Here is a 16,910-nt window from a genome sequence, read left to right on the forward strand (position 1 = left end):
TATAGGATGTGTTCTTTCATTCATTCCCTTTTTCTTGTTCAGTATATTCTCTGGTGTCTGTGTCTTTCTTGATTCTAACAGCACATCTCTAGCCTTTGTTTCTCTCCTTCCCTCGTGGGGGGGGGATAAGCAAGCAGCTCCTGTGTCTACTGACGTGTGAGTCTTCGTGCCTGGAATGGTTAGTCCTGTAGCACAGGGGCTATAGTGATGCGCTTTATGGTTACTACTGTATATTTAGTTGAAGCGCGTTGAATATAACTTTAATCAGGTATGGGGAGAGGGAGATAGACATAGAGAGAAAGAAAGGGAGACAGAGAGAGAGAGAGAGAGAGGGCGAGAGGAGAGAGGAAGTGGCACTGGAGTTGTCATAGCATTTCAGCATTAGGGCTATTTGGATTCATGTGTGTCCATGGAACGAGGGTTGTGAGGGAGGGGACATGGTTCAATAGACCCTAGAATTATGTAGGAGCAGTGTCCCTCTTAGACACGGTGAGAAGGCATGGGTGGAAATGCTTCAGATAGTCTAATTATGCACCTTTGTCCTACTGCTACTGGAAAATCAACAACAACAAAACCCTCTTCCAACATTTGATCTCTATTTGTTTTCAATGGGATTACACTGAGAATAATATAGTGAAGAATAGTACTTTGGAAATTCGCTGTACTTCCTCTGTAGATTTTCTTTGTGACTTCTTTCTCCATCCTCCTCCTCGCTCCTGTTTCAAGCATCACTCTCTTCCTTAGTCTTGCTCTCCTTCTATCTCTGTGTGTTGGTGTCTTATAAAGTATTCATTATTTCTGTCTCCTCTCACACGCATAGAGAGAGAGAGAGAGGAGAGAGAGTGAGAGAGAGAGAGAGAGATCATGCTCCAGTGGGTCTAGTCCTGTCTGTCTGCCCCCGGGGACTATGGAAGGGGACAGATAGGTGTTAGCGCTGAGCAGCCACCGACTGACTGGGTCCTCCTGGGGGATTTGTAGCTGGAGGTTGACTGAGTTCTTTCTAACGTCACTAAGGCAGAATAGAAAGGTGCCATCAGATAAACAGATGGAGGGATGGATATTGCATGGATATCAAATGTATCAATACTTTTTCAAATATACTGCCTTAGCCCAGTCACCACCATCCTGTGACTGTCAAATCCCTCTGTATGACTCAATGGCTTTTTGAGAAGGCTGTCGTGTCGGTTTGGCCAGACGAGAAAGAGAATATCCAGGTGATAGCTATGATCCCTTAGTGATGCCACTTGTTATATCCACTTCAATCAGTGTAGATGAAGGGAAGGAGGCAGGTTAAATAAGGATTTGTAAGCCTTTTAAGCCCTGAGACAACAGTTTCCTGTGTCTATCAAGAATGGTCCACCACCCAAAGGACATCCAACCAACTTGACACAAGTATGGGAAGCATTGGAATCAACATGGGCCAGCATCCCTGTGGAACGCTTTTGACACCTTGTAATCCAAATTTAGGCTGTTCTGAGGGCAAAAGGGGGGGGGGGGGGGCAACTCAATATTAGGAAGGTGTTTGTAATGTTTGGTATACTCAGTGTGTGTGTGTGTGTGTGTGTGTGTGTGTGTGTGTGTGTGTGTGTGTGTGTGCACATTACAGTTTTTTTCAATTGTTAAAGTGCATTGGTCAAAACTGAAGTCACATTGTCAAAACTCTTCACACAGTCAGCGAAATAGAAGTCTATGTGGACCAAACTGTGAATAATTTGTCATTGCTTTCACACAAAATGCATTCAATGACCACATTCTCCGAAATCCATGATCTATTTTCTCATTCATACTCCACCACCTGCAAAACTATATATTTGCAGCATATGTTTTCAAATGCTAACACACTGTTTCCAAAACTGTTAAAAACACATTCAAAACAGAGTGATGGCAAATGTTGTGCATTTCTGCAGTAACCAGATTGAAACATAGAAAATCTCAGCAGAATATTTCATCATTCCAAACACAGCTGATTGTAATTTCAGCTGAAAGCCTACCCAAGTGTCCTGTTCTTAGTCTTATTACCAAATACACAAAAGAGGACGGCTTCGGAATGATTTAGTTTGGAAACATGAATCAAGGAAGACAGGTTGGTGGGGAAAGAAGAGTGGCAGGGAGAGGGAGACAGGTTGGTGGGGAAAGAGGAGTGGCAGGGAGAGGGAGACAGGTTGGTGGGGATAGAAGAGTGGCAGGTGGAGGGAGACAGGTTGGTGGGGAAAGAAGAGTGGCAGGGAGAGGGAGACAGGTTGGTGGGGAAAGAAGAGTGGCAGGAGGAGGGAGACAGGTTGGTGGGGAAAGAAGAGTGGCAGGGAGAGGGAGACAGGTTGGTGGGGAAAGAAGAGCGGCAGGGAGAAGGAGACAGGTTGGTGGGGAAAGAAGAGTGGCAGGGAGAGGGAGACAGGTTGGTGGGGAAAGAAGAGTGGCAGGGAGAGGGAGACAGGTTGGTGGGGAAAGGAGAGTGGCAGGGAGAGGGAGACAGGTTGGTGGGGAAAGAAGAGTGGCAGGGAGAGGGAGACAGGTTGGTGGGGAAAGAAGAGTGGCAGGGAGAGGGAGACAGGTTGGTGGGGAAAGAAGAGTGGCAGGGAGAGGGAGACAGGTTGGTGGGGATAGAAGAGTGGCAGGGGGAGGGAGACAGGTTGGTGGGGAAAGAGGAGTGGCAGGGAGAGGGAGACAGGTTGGTGGGGATAGAAGAGTGGCAGGGGGAGGGAGACAGGTTGGTGGGGAAAGAGGAGTGGCAGGGAGAGGGAGACAGGTTGGTGGGGAAAGAAGAGTGGCAGGGAGAGGGAGACAGGTTGGTGGGGAAAGAAGAGTGGCAGGGAGAGGGAGACAGGTTGGTGGGGAAAGAAGAGTGGCAGGGAGAGGGAGACAGGTTGGTGGGGAAAGAAGAGTGGCAGGGAGACAGGTTGGTGGGGAAAGACGAGAGCCAGGGAGAGGGAGACAGGTTGGTGGGGAAAGAGGAGTGGCAGGGAGAGGGAGACAGGTTGGTGGGGAAAGAAGAGTGGCAGGGAGAGGGAGACAGGTTGGTGGAGAAAGATGAGAGCCAGGGAGAGGGAGACAGGTTGGTGGGGAAAGACGAGAGCCAGGGAGAGGGAGACTGCGTGGAGGACAAAGGAGAGGAAGACCAAGAGTGGTGGTCTCTGACGAGATAAGGGCCACAATTATTGACCATTTTGTAAACAATGGTCGCTCTCTGAGAGTGGCCGGTTTAAGGGTGCAACCAAATCTGCAGCTTTCAACAGTTGCATTAACAGTACGAATTTTCTGGAAAAACAACAGGTGAGATGTGTGTCCTTCAATGATAATTGAACTACATATTACAGTACAATACAGTATGTTCACATTTTTACATGTACTGACATTTTGAAATATATTGACTGTTTTGTGTTTTTCAGTAGGATCCAAAGGTTGCCTCCCACAGGACGGAGAGGCAGAATATTATCAGATGCGCAGGAAATTGCCATTGTTGACATGGTAATTGGCAACAATGTAATAAAACTGCGGGCAATTTGGGACAGAGTGCTGGCAGACAATATTACTTTTGGGAATGTGAAAACGGTCAGCACAACGACAATGTCCAGAGTCCTAGAGAAACATTAAATTAGGAGGAAGCAGCTGCACACTGTACCCTTCAAGAGAAACGGTAAACGTGTGAGAGAACTCTGGTATCAATATGTCCAGGTAAGATGTCTGTTCAATAACCCAACAGGGTACATACACAGCTATGCATAATGTAAAGTACTGTAAAACTGTGGATTTACTGTATTCTATAGAGTAATGGAGATGGAAGCCAGGCAAACTGCACATACATTCATCTATATGGATGAAGCTGGATTCGACCTGGATGTCCCAGTCCTGAGGAGCTGACATCATAATGTGTGCAGCACTGTCCAATGATGGTGTGCTGTTACACAAACCACTCATTGGCCCCTACAATACAGAGGCTCATTTATTGACTGATTATAGACTGGTTTGCTGAACATCCCAGGATGTCAGTACTATTCCTGCCTCCATACTCCCGCTTCCTAAACCCCATAGAGGAGTTTTTCTCTGCATGGAGGTGGAAGGTTTATGACCACCATCCACATGACCACATGTCCTTAATGGATGCCGTGAATGCGGGGTGTGGAGACACTTCTCCTGAAGACTGCCAAGTGTGGAGACACTTCTCCTGAAGACTGCCAGGGTGTGGAGACACTTCTCCTGAAGACTGCCAGGGTGTGGAGACACTGCTCCTGAAGACTGCCAGGGTGTGGAGACACTTCTCCTGAAGACTGGCAGGGTGTGGAGACACTTCTCCTGAAGACTGGCAGGGTGTGGAGACACTTCTCCTGAAGACTGCTAGGGTGTGGAGACACTGCTCCTGAAGACTGCCAGGGTGTGGAGACACTTCTCCTGAAGACTGGCAGGGTGTGGAGACACTTCTCCTGAAGACTGGCAGGGTGTGGAGACACTTCTCCTGAAGACTGCTAGGGTGTGGAGACACTGCTCCTGAAGACTGCCAGGGTGTGCCAGACTGCCAGAACTAGAACCCTCACAGTACTGTACAGTATGAGTGATTATATTATACATGTTGATGAGAACTAGAACCCTCACAGTACTGTACAGTATGAGTGATTATATTATACATGTTGATGAGAACTAGAACCCTCACAGTACTGTACAGTATGAGTGATTATACTATACATGTTGATGAGAACTAGAACCCTCACAGTACTGTACAGTATGAGTGATTATACTATACATGTTGATGAGAACTAGAACCCTCACAGTACTGTACAGTATGAGTGTTATATTATACATGTTGATGAGAACTAGAACCCTCACAGTACTGTACAGTATGAGTGATTATACTATACATGTTGATGAGAACTAGAACCCTCACAGTACTGTACAGTATGAGTGATTATACTATACATGTTGATGAGAACTAGAACCCTCACAGTACTGTACAGTATGAGTGATTATACTATACATGTTGATGAGAACTAGAACCCTCACAGTACTGTACAGTATGAGTGATTATACTATACATGTTGATGAGAACTAGAACCCTCACAGTACTGTACAGTATGAGTGATTATACTATACATGTTGATGAGAACTAGAACCCTCACAGTACTGTACAGTATGAGTGATTATATTATACATGTTGATGAGAACTAGAACCCTCACAGTACTGTACAGTATGAGTGATTATATTATACATGTTGATGAGAACTAGAACCCTCACAGTACTGTACAGTATGAGTGATTATATTATACATGTTGATGAGAACTAGAACCCTCACAGTACTGTACAGTATGAGTGATTATACTATACATGTTGATGAGAACTAGAACCCTCACAGTACTGTACAGTATGAGTGATTATATTATACATGTTGATGAGAACTAGAACCCTCACAGTACTGTACAGTATGAGTGATTATACTATACATGTTGATGAGAACTAGAACCCTCACAGTACTGTACAGTATGAGTGATTATACTATACATGTTGATGAGAACTAGAACCCTCACAGTACTGTACAGTATGAGTGATTATACTATACATGTTGATGAGAACTAGAACCCTCACAGTACTGTACAGTATGAGTGATTATACTATACATGTTGATGAGAACTAGAACCCTCACAGTACTGTACAGTATGAGTGATTATACTATAATGTAGTCTTTTTTGTAATTATATTTGCAGCCCTGAAATTTCAGGAATTTGTTTTTTGTTTCAACTTTTTATTTTTCACAAGTACATTTCTACATGCAAAGATATAGAAAAAATGCTATTGAAGCAAATAGCTGCATTTCTGATTCATTCTTGTTACATATACTTTAGTACAGTCAATAAAGTGAAAATGTGTTCTTATTCTATGAAATACTGATTTATGTGACAAATCATTCAAACTTCAAAGACAAGTTCATAATTTATGTAGTGCTCCCTGTTCCTGTTTATTAGGTCAGTGTGTTATGAGTGACTATGTATCATCTGACCTTTTGAGACCCTGATCTATTGGTCACGTGTGTCATAGATCCACATGTCAGGGTCTCAAAAGGTCAGATAATACTGGATTGATGACTGGTTAGAGTTATGGTGTTCTTAATGTTTGGTATACTCTGTGTGTGTGTGAGGGTATTAATCTGCCAAGCTCCCAGCCTATATCTCTAATCATGGCACACACATCAATGAGAAGGCAGGCAGGTGAGCCACATCACAGCTCAGATTATTAATGGATGGATATGAAAGGATTGAAACACTTGGATTATTAATCCAGAGCTGTAAAAACCAAGCAGGGAGCAGTGGAGCACGCCCATAGAGTACATCTAGCCAGGTCTACCTTCAAACACAGAGGTGCCTGGGAGTCAGCGGGAGACAAAGGGTTAACACAGGGGACTGAGGGGGGAGGGGGTTGCCTTGGAAGGAGTCTGAACATATTGACACACACAGTCATGGTTCGATGTAGGCCATGCACATGGACTAGAGTCAAGGACGGAGGCTAAGCATACCGGATGAATACACCCATGATTGAACATACATTCACACTCAACACTGGATGCATACATGTACACAATCTATAAGTGTTCCTATACATGCAGTTTTTCATCTCAATACTCATAAATATCAAATCTGTATAGCCCACAAAAAAAGAAAAAGATGAGGGTGAGCGGGGGCATGCATGAAGTAGGAGGCTGGCTGTATGTTATCGTCCACACACACACACACACACGCACGCACCCGCGCGCGCGCGCACACACACACACACAAAGTGAAGGGGAGAGACGGGGAAATATTCTTAATGAAAAACGGTTAAAATGATGCTTCACTTCTTCAAATGTCATGTTGAACTAAGAATTTTTATAAAGTGGTTCCTTGAAACCTTGATTTTCTAGTCCTGTAGATGTCTATCATATGTGATTTGAATTATGGTGAAGAAAGGAGGAGGAAAAGGAGAAGGTAGAGGAGGAGGTAGAGGAGAAGGAGGAGGTAGTGGAGGAGGTAGAGGAGGAGGAGGAGGTAGAGGAGGAGGAGGAGGTAGAGGAGGAGGAGGAGGTAGAGGAGAAGGAGAAGGTAGAGGAGGAGGTAGAGGAGAAGGAGGAGGTAGAGGAGAAGGAGAAGGTAGAGGAGGAGGTAGAGGAGAAGGAGGAGGTAGAGAAGGAGGAGGTAGAGGAGAAGGAGGAGGTAGAGGAGGAGGTAGAGGAGAAGGAGGAGGTAGAGGAGAAGGAGGAGGTAGAGGAGAAGGAGGAGGTAGAGGAGAAGGAGGAGGTAGAGGAGGAGCTGAAGGAGAAGGAGGAGGTAGAGGAGAAGGAGGAGGTAGAAGATAAGGAGGAGGTAGAGGAGAAGGAGAACCAAGGGGAGGGAGGGGCTGCATACAGAGTGAGAGTGCAAATAAAGAACACGAGAGGGATTGTAAATACAACCCATTTATGTTTATTTATTTTCCCTTTTGTACTTTAACTATTTGCACATAATATGACATTTGAAATGTGTTTATTCTTTTGGAACTTTTGTGAGTGTAATGTTTACTGTTAATTTCTTATTGTTTATTTCACTTTTGTTTATTCTGTATTTCACTTGCTTTGCAATGTAAACATATGTTTCCCATGCCAATAACACCCTTAAATTGAAATTGAGTGAGAGAGAGAGAGAGAGAGAGAGAGAGAGAGAGAGAGAATGGTAGAGTCTGCTAGGTGACCCCATTACTCATTCTATTCCAGCCCCCTGGAGCCCCTACCCCTCCTCACTGCTGTAAGTGTCTCTCTCTTGCTCTCTTTCTCTCTCTCAATACAATTTGAATTGAAGGGTTTTATTGGCATGGGAAACATATATTCACATTGCCAAAGCAAGTATATAATAAACAAAAGTTCTAAAAGATCATCTGAGGGAGGCGCTGTAGAGGCTTCCTTTGTGCTGTTGTGCTGCAGTCTGCTTCGTCCATCACCCAACCACATTACCTCGAACACACACACAGACACACACACACGGACACACAGACACACACACACACACACACACACACATACACACGGACACACGGACACACACACACGGACACACACACACACACACATACACACGGACACACAGACACACACACACGGACACACACACGTACATTCTCATACTTTATTTAGTGCAATGAAACAAAGAGCACCCAATTACATACCGGTATGCTTAATGACTACTCCTATTAATAGTCATCATCCATACTGTATACATGACCTCAATATACTGTAATAATTCAACTGGGCTTTTTACTGACTGCATCACACATACACACACAAATTACACTCATACACACCGTGTCCACTGCCGACCCTTTCAAGTGCCTTTTATGACATGAGACACAAATAGCCTTATAGAAAATATGTCTTTCTGATGTTGGAATAATTGGAAAAGCTCGGTCAAAAGCACAGACTGCATGTGACGTTATGTGTGTGTGTGTTTTCCTCCATACCCTCAGGGAAAGGGGACTTGATCGGCAGTGATTCTCTGACCAAGGAGCAGGTGATTAAGACCAATGCCAACGTGAAGGCCCTGACCTACTGTGACCTGCAGTACATCAGTCTGAAGGGGCTGAGGGAGGTGCTGAGGCTATACCCAGAGTATGCTCAGAAGTTCATCTCCGAGATACAACACGACCTCACATACAATCTCAGAGAGGGCCACGGAGCTGACGTGAGTAAAACCACAACACGTGCAGGCATACACTACTAAACATGCAGTAAAAACATGCACACGCACAATATCACACACAGACACACACACGCACACTAGTACATTGTTAGACGTACAGCCTGCAGCTGTACCCGGTTTGTTTGATCAACAGAGAACATTGAGTGAGGAGGGATGTGTGTGTGTGTGTCTGTCTCTCTGTGTGACCGTGGTGAGACTAGTAACACAATGGAGTCCCTCTCTTCTCTCTGTGTTATCTGCTAATGCTGCATTATAAAACTCTGAGGGACTTGCCTGAGGGGACATTCACCTTCAGAGGCCACATCATGCATTGTATGCATAATCACTACTCCACCTCCCCTCTCCCTCCTCAAAATACACAAACACACACACCACTCCCTACGCACACATCTGGCTGGCCGTGTGCAGCGGAGTCAAACTCAACGAGACAGGAATAGCAGCGTTCAGCGGTTTGGAGTGTGTGCCGGAGCTAAGAATAGCGCGGGGGATGTCAGTGGCTCTCGCTGACAGGCTGTGTCCCCTGCAGGTCCTGCTAAGATTGGATCCTGCAGGATAAAAATAGCCCAGGCAGTGGAGGAGAGAGGGAGGAGGAGGGAGGATAAGGAGGGAGGGCTCAGCGCTCTTTCTTCTTTTTTTTCTCCTGTTCCCAACCACTTCCTTCAAACACACGCAAGAGGTCTGTCTCCACCTTTCACAGAATAGCATGTCTATTTGTAACTCCCACTTTCTAATCTTAGCTTACAGCCCCAAAGGCTGCGTTTGTGTGTCTGTGTGTGTGTGTGTGTCTGTGTGTGTCTGTCGTGCGCATGAGCATGTATGCATGCGTGTTTGTGTCTGTTTGTCTCATATAGCATCCAAAGAGCTTATTCCTTATCGGCCAACATTGTGATGGCATCGCCGGGGTCTAAGGTGGGTTCTGCTATTCCTGTCATTTGTGGGGGGCAATTTAGAGGAGCCCCTTGTGGGGCTAGGGTTGGGCAGAGGGCTCCGGCTTGAAATGGACAGCAGCCATCAACCATTATTATGGGAAGCTCAATGGTTAGATTGGTGAAAGTCCGAAATTCCCGTACACTTTGTTTTCCTGAAGCTATTGGATTTATCAGAAGTCATGCCCATCACGAAACAGATTCCTGCCCGGAAAATGTATTGTCTTAGCAACAACTCAGGTTATCTTGACAGAGGGGTGTTACATCTGAATTTCTTGAGATTCAAAAAGGTGTTCCTCAGGGTTTGATTTTCGGTCCATTATTGTTCACCTTGTATATTAATGACATAGGAAACACTGTTAGTACTTGTAGAATTCCTCTTTATGCAGATGGCACAGTTTTGTATTCCTGTGCCACCTCGGTGCAGCAGGCCATTCGTGGACTTCAGCATGACTTTGATTCAATTCAGAAATCACTTACGGATCTTAAATGAGTGTTAAATATAAGTAAAACCATGTCCCGAAATGTTGACCGTGAGGACCTGCGTATTTACGCTACAAATGGAGCCCAAATTGAGCTTGTTTCTCAATATAAGTACCTGGGTGTCTGGATTGATTACAAGTTGTCCTTCGTAATGCATATTGAAAATATGACTAAGAAGCTAAGATCCAAAATTGTTTTTTTTATATTGAAATAAATCAAGCCTCAGTATTGAAAATAGGAGAAAGATTGTTCAAACAACGCTTCTCCCTGTATTGGATTTTGGTGATATTGTTTACATGCATGCGACAACCTCTGTTTTGAAAACCATGGACGCAGTCTACCAGTCTGCAATATTTCATCACAGGGGACAATTTTAGGACTCATCATTGTAGTCTGTATAAAATGTGGGATGGACCTCTCTGTCTGTAAGAAGAGGGCTGCATTTTCTTTGATTTAGTTTCAAAGAAATCTTACAGAAACTCCCTTCATATATAACTTCATTAGTTAAGTTAAGAATCATAAGTTAACAAACCAGTTCTCAGGAATGGATAACACTAGAGATCCCTTGAGTCTTTAGTTGTTTTGCCCCTAATTTGTGAAACAATATGCAGAGTTGACTGCAGTTACATGTGCTGGTGCCACTCAGGAAGTTTAAATTATTGATTGAGGACCTCCATGTAGTTGAATGTGATTTATTTTATTAAGTATGTTGATTTTGTTATTGTGTGCTGAGAGAGAGAGAGAGAGAGAGAGAGAGAGAGAGAGAGAGAGTGTGTGTGTGTGTGTGTGTGTGTGTGCTGGAGGGAGGAGTGTTTGGGAACTTTGTGAAAGCAGCAATGAATGTATTCCGTCCCCACTGTCTCTGCTGATTCACTTACTTCTGACTGAAAGACTGAGACTCATGAGCCAGGCGCTGGAGGGAACACAATGTACTGGGTACACCAGTCAGTTCTGTGCACACTGTAGTGTACGCATAGACACACTGACAGACACATGCAGTAAACACACACACACACACACGTTCAAACCACAGGAGGCTGCTGAGGGGAGGACGGCTCATAATAATGTCCGGAATGGAGCAAATGGAATGGCATCAAACACAAGGTTTCTGCTCCAGCCGTTACCATGAACCCATCCTCTCCAATTAAGGTGCCACCAACCTCCTTGATACCAACTCCGTGGCCTTGTGGTTAGTGTCCACCCTGAGATTGGAAGGTTGTGAGTTCAATCCCTGGCTGAGTCATACCAAAGATTGTAAAAATGGGACCTGATGCATCTCTGCTTGGCACTCAGTATGAACGGGATTGGGGGTAAGTCCCTGCGACAGACTAGCGTCCTGTCCAGGGGGTGTACTGGTACATCAAGCTGCCTCACGCAACATAAATAGGAGACAGACTAGAGTCCTGTCCAGGGGGTGTACTGGTACATCAAGCAGTCTCACTACAGAAACAGGAGGCAGACTAGTGTCCTGTCCAGGGGGTGTACTGGTACATCAAGCTGCCTCACGCAACAGAAACAGGAGACAGACTAGTGTCCTGTCCAGGGGGTGTACTGGTACATCAAGCTGCCTCACGCAACAGAAACAGGAGACAGACTAGTGTCCTGTCCAGGGGGTGTACTGGTACATCAAGCTGTCTCACTACAGAAACAGGAGACAGACTAGTGTCCTGTCCAGGGGGTGTACTGGTACATCAAGCTGTCTCACTACAGAAACAGGAGACAGACTAGTGTCCTGTCCAGGGGGTGTACTGGTACGTCAAGCTGCCTCATGCTACAGAAACAGGAGACAGACTAGTGTCCTGTCCAGGGGGTGTACTGGTACATCAAGCTGCCTCATGCTACAGAAACAGGAGACAGACTAGTGTCCTGTCCAGGAGGTGTACTGGTACATCAAGCTGCCTCACGCAACAGAAACAGGAGACAGACTAGTGTCCTGTCCAAGGGGTGTACTGGTACATTAAGCTGCTTCACACAACAGAAACAGGAGACAGACTAGTGTCCTGTCCAGGGGGTGTACTGGTACATCAAACTGTCTCACTACAGAAACAGGAGACAGACTAGTGTCCTGTCCAGGGGGTGTACTGGTACGTCAAGCTGCCTCATGCTACAGAAACAGGAGACAGACTAGTGTCCTGTCCAGGGGGTGTACTGGTACATCAAGCTGTCTCACTACAGAAACAGGAGACAGACTAGTGTCCTGTCCAGGGGGTGTACTGGTACATCAAGCTGCCTCATGCTACAGAAACAGGAGACAGACTAGTGTCCTGTCCAGGGGGTGTACTGGTACATCAAGCTGTCTCACTACAGAAACAGGAGACAGACTAGTGTCCTGTCCAGGGGGTGTACTGGTACATCAAGCTGCCTCATGCTACAGAAACAGGAGACAGACTAGTGTCCTGTCCAGGGGGTGTACTGGTACATCAAGCTGCCTCATGCTACAGAAACAGGAGACAGACTAGTGTCCTGTCCAGGGGGTGTACTGGTACATCAAGCTGCCTCATGCTACAGAAACAGGAGACAGACTAGTGTCCTGTCCAGGGGGTGTACTGGTACATCAAGCTGTCTCACTACAGAAACAGGAGACAAACTAGTGTCCTGTCCAGGGGGTGTACTGGTACATCAAGCTGCCTCATCCTACAGAAACAGGAGATAGACTAGTGTCCTGTCCAGGGGGTGTACTGGTACATCAAGCTGCCTCACCCTACCGAAACAGGAGACAGACTAGTGTCCTGTCCAGGGGGTGTACTGGTACATCAAGCTGCCTCATGCTACAGAAACAGGAGATAGACTAGTGTCCTGTCCAGGGTGTGTACTGGTACATCAAGCTGCCTCATGCTACAGAAACAGGAGACAGACTAGTGTCCTGTCCAGGGGGTGTACTGGTACATCAAGCTGCCTCATGCTACAGAAACAGGAGACAGACTAGTGTCCTGTCCAGGGGGTGTACTGGTACATCAAGCTGCCTCATGCTACAGAAACAGGCTCGCTTCCGCTACTTACATACAACCTACTGGGGTTCACACACACGAGCATGCTCTTGCTTTCATGTGCACACACACACACACACACACACACACACACACACACACACACACACACACACACACACACACACACACACACACACACACACACACACACACACACACACACACACACACACAAACGTTTAACAAACGTGCACACATGCTCACAGTCTAGATAGGCTGCAGATAAATACTCATTCTTAAACATTCTGACTAAACACACACTTACACGCTTGCTTGCATTCCAGCATGCTTGTGGCCATGGAAGTCTGCACACACCATGCATACATTAAACACATCATGTGAATGTGAAGGAACACAGGCACGTGAACACACCCACCCCCGCACAGTAAAGCAGCCCCTTCTTGCCTTTGGGGCTGTGAGCTAAGATTAGAAAGTGGGAGTTAAAAATAGACTCTCTACTGTGAAGGGCAAACTGATATGAGGGGAGTGGGGGATGACAGTAGAAGACAGGACAGAGAGAGGGGGAGGAAGGAACGAATGTCTTTGATCAAGGTGAAAGAAGGGAAGAAAAGAGAAAGAGTGGGGCGTTGGCGGAGTATGGTGGAATATCGCACCCATTCATTAGCTCATTTACTGACTAGGCCTGGATTCAGGTACAAGCTCTCTGTTTAGATAGTGGATGAGATCTGCATACACACACACCCACCACCCCACCTGGCAACACCTGGCATCACCTGGCATCTGTAAGGGCAGAACAAATAGAACACACCTCCTCCTTCATCTCCATCCATCTCTCTCTCTCTCTGTCTCAGCCATGTACACCAACATGCCACCTTTCCAATCCATTAGTAATGTGCTGTAGCAGGTGGTGTTTGTTGTCTAAGACTAGTGGATTTAGCCTGTCCTTACAACATTACGCCTTCTCGTGTAATCTCACAGCCCGCTAATTGCTGCTTTGTTTGGCTGCACGGGTTATGCAAGTCATTAGTGTGCCTCTGAGGACATTGTTGAATTATTAATTTGGGGTTGGCGAGGGGTGGGCTGGGTGAGAGGGGGCATGGAGGGACAAAGGTGTTTGAGGAATGGATCTATCATACACAAACTCAGAGAGAGAGAGAGAGAAAGAGAGAAGCTGGGAGTAGAGTTGTACAAGTCTGCCCCCCATTGGTACTCTGTTGCTACTGCACCCACTGTACTGGCTGGTCTTCTTGTGGAATGGATCACTCTCCTCTCCTTCCACTAGCCTGGTCAGAAAACAGTAACAATAATACCATTTCATATTTTGCAGATTTGAAGGAAGTGGATGTAATACAGGTAACTGCCAAAATAAAGGAAACACCAACATAAAGTGTCTTAATTAATAGGGTGTTGGGCCACCACGAGCCAGAACAGCTTCAATGCACCTTGACATAGATTCTATATGTCTGGAACTCTAATGGAGGGATGTGACACCATTCTTCCACGAGAAATTCCATCATTTGAAGTTTTCTTGATGGTGGTGGAAAACGCTGTCTCAGGAGCTGCTTCAGAATCTCAATAGGGTTGAGACCTGGTTACTGAGAAGGTCATGGCATATGGTTTACATAATTTTCTCATCAAACCATTCAGTCACCACTCGTGCCCTGTGGATGGAGGCATTGTCATTCTCTGGGGGCAAAATAATGGCCTGCCCAGCATTTTTATACATGACCCTAAGCATGATGGGATGTTAAGTTACCTGTACCCATCTGTATAAAATTCCCTATTATCAGATTGCCATTCTCATCTCTCTCTCTATCTCTCTCTCTCTCTCTAGGTTGACTGGGAGAGTAACGGAGGCCTGGTGAAGAAGCTTTCTTCCATTAAGGAGGATGAGGAGGGTGATGAAGAACAGAGCTCTGTATCGTGTGCCCCCCGTTCCCCTTTACGTCTCACCAGGGTTCTTAACTCGCCCCTGCGCTCCCCCCTGCTGCCCCCTCGGCCCTTCCGCCCCCCCTCAGAACACACCCGCCCCGCCACCCTGCAGATACCTGTGGTCAGCTTCAGCAGCGCACCGCCGGAGCTTAGTCCCAGGTAGGAGAAACACACACAGACTCACTCCCATACACACACAAATCATACACCACAGTTTGTATATAGTTTTAACAAGCTGGTTTAAACTCAGGCAGAGGTTTGAATTGCTGTAATACAGTAGACTTGTCTATTTCATGGTGGCTGGTAGAGGAACTGGAACTGAACACAATTAACACTTGAGCGTTGATCCTCCAGTGCCTGTCTGGCTGCCATGGCAACTAACTGACGGTGCTATTGGGTCCCAGCGGAGGGAGTGTGGATTTCCCTCCACACCAGGCAGCAGGCTCAGTATGCAACAAGATCTCAGAAAATGTTGAAATTGACTTCAGAATCCAATGTTTGTCCATGAGACTAGCGGGTTCAATCCCAGTGCTACGCAAGCGTTTTTTGGTTTAAGCTTATCCCAAATCTTAACCCTTACCTTAACCAGAGCCTACTTGATGGGAATAGCGCTCACCGTTGCCCCTAGTGACCGGTATTGAAGGCGATTCCCGACCCCGACGGACATCGAATATTACTTTGGATCTTGAGTGACCTGGCTGCAGAGAGAGAGTGAGAGTGAGAGAGTGAGAGAGTGAGTGAGTGAGTGAGTGAGTGAGTGAGTGAGTGAGTGAGTGAGTGAGTGAGTGAGTGAGTGAGTGAGTGTGTGTGTGTGAGTGTGTGTGTGTGTGTGTGTGTGTGTTCAGCACACTGCATAGCCCGCCTGCCAGCCCTGCTTGAGAAGCCCACACCTGACATGTACTCAGTGGGGTGGCAGCTGTGTTGCTGTTTGAACATAACATCTGGAGACAGAGGGAGAGAGAAGAGACCTACAGTAGAGTAGAGGGGGAGAGACAGAGGGAGAGAGAAGAGACCTACAGTAGAGTAGAGGGGGAGAGACAGAGGGAGAGAGAAGAGACCTACAGTAGAGTAGAGGGGGAGAGACAGAGGGAGAGAGAAGATACCTACAGTAGAGTAGAGGGGGAGAGACAGAGGGAAAGAGAAGAGACCTACAGTAGAGTAGAGGGGGAGAGACAGAGGGAAAGAAAAGAGACCTACAGTAGAGTAGAGGGGGAGAGACAGAGGGAGAGAGAAGAGACCTACAGTAGAGTAGAGGGGGAGAGACAGAGGGAGAGAGAAGAGACGTACAGTAGAGTAGAGGGGGAGAGACAGAGGGAGAGAGAAGAGACCTACAGTAGAGTAAAGGGGGAGAGCCAGAGGGAGAGAGAAGAGACCTACAGTAGAGTAGAGGGGGAGAGAGAAGAGACCTACAGTAGAGTAGAGGGGGAGAAGGAATGAGGAAGGCAGGGCTGAACATAGGCTTAAATCCTCCACTCCTCTCTGACAACTGTTTTCCCCCTCTTTCATTATCTCGATCCTCACTCTCTCTTGCTCTGTCTCTCCCCCTCTCGCTTTCTCTCACTCTAGGTTTGTGGATGGTATTGAGACAGAGAGAAATGTGAACTCAACCCAAAAGTTTGAGTTTAGCTCCAGTCTTCTACACAGTGGTCCACCATCCCCAGGACTAGGTAATACAATCTCCTCTCCATCAGTCTGTTGCTGCTCTCTCTCCAACATGTACTTACCTCTCCGTCTGTGTGCGTGTGTGTGTGTGTGCTCGTGTAGGGATCCAGGAGCAGTCAGAAATCAAACAGAGTGTCTCTAAGCTGAGTGACGAGGTGAGTGGTTCTAGCTGGTCAACAATCATCACTGTTTTCAGGGTGATCCATAAAAACATATCAATTACTGGTCATGAATCTAAAACATAATATATAGTAACATAACATGTAAAAAC

At 46.2% G+C, this 16,910-nt stretch overlaps 1 protein-coding gene across 1 annotated transcript in view; it reads left to right on the top strand.

Annotated features, from left to right (window-relative positions):
• The window catches only part of kcnh3 (potassium voltage-gated channel, subfamily H (eag-related), member 3), a 198,208-nt gene that overhangs the window by 178,671 nt on the left and 2,627 nt on the right, over window positions 1–16,910 (top strand). The window contains exons 12-15 of the mRNA XM_036974624.1: window positions 8,453–8,667; window positions 14,880–15,136; window positions 16,544–16,644; window positions 16,742–16,794. Of these exons, the coding sequence (XP_036830519.1) occupies window positions 8,453–8,667; window positions 14,880–15,136; window positions 16,544–16,644; window positions 16,742–16,794 (626 nt within the window). The remainder of the gene's footprint in view (window positions 1–8,452; window positions 8,668–14,879; window positions 15,137–16,543; window positions 16,645–16,741; window positions 16,795–16,910) is intronic.

This window comes from Oncorhynchus mykiss, chromosome 3, assembly GCF_013265735.2.
Source record: "Oncorhynchus mykiss isolate Arlee chromosome 3, USDA_OmykA_1.1, whole genome shotgun sequence".
NCBI lineage: Eukaryota > Metazoa > Chordata > Actinopteri > Salmoniformes > Salmonidae > Oncorhynchus > Oncorhynchus mykiss.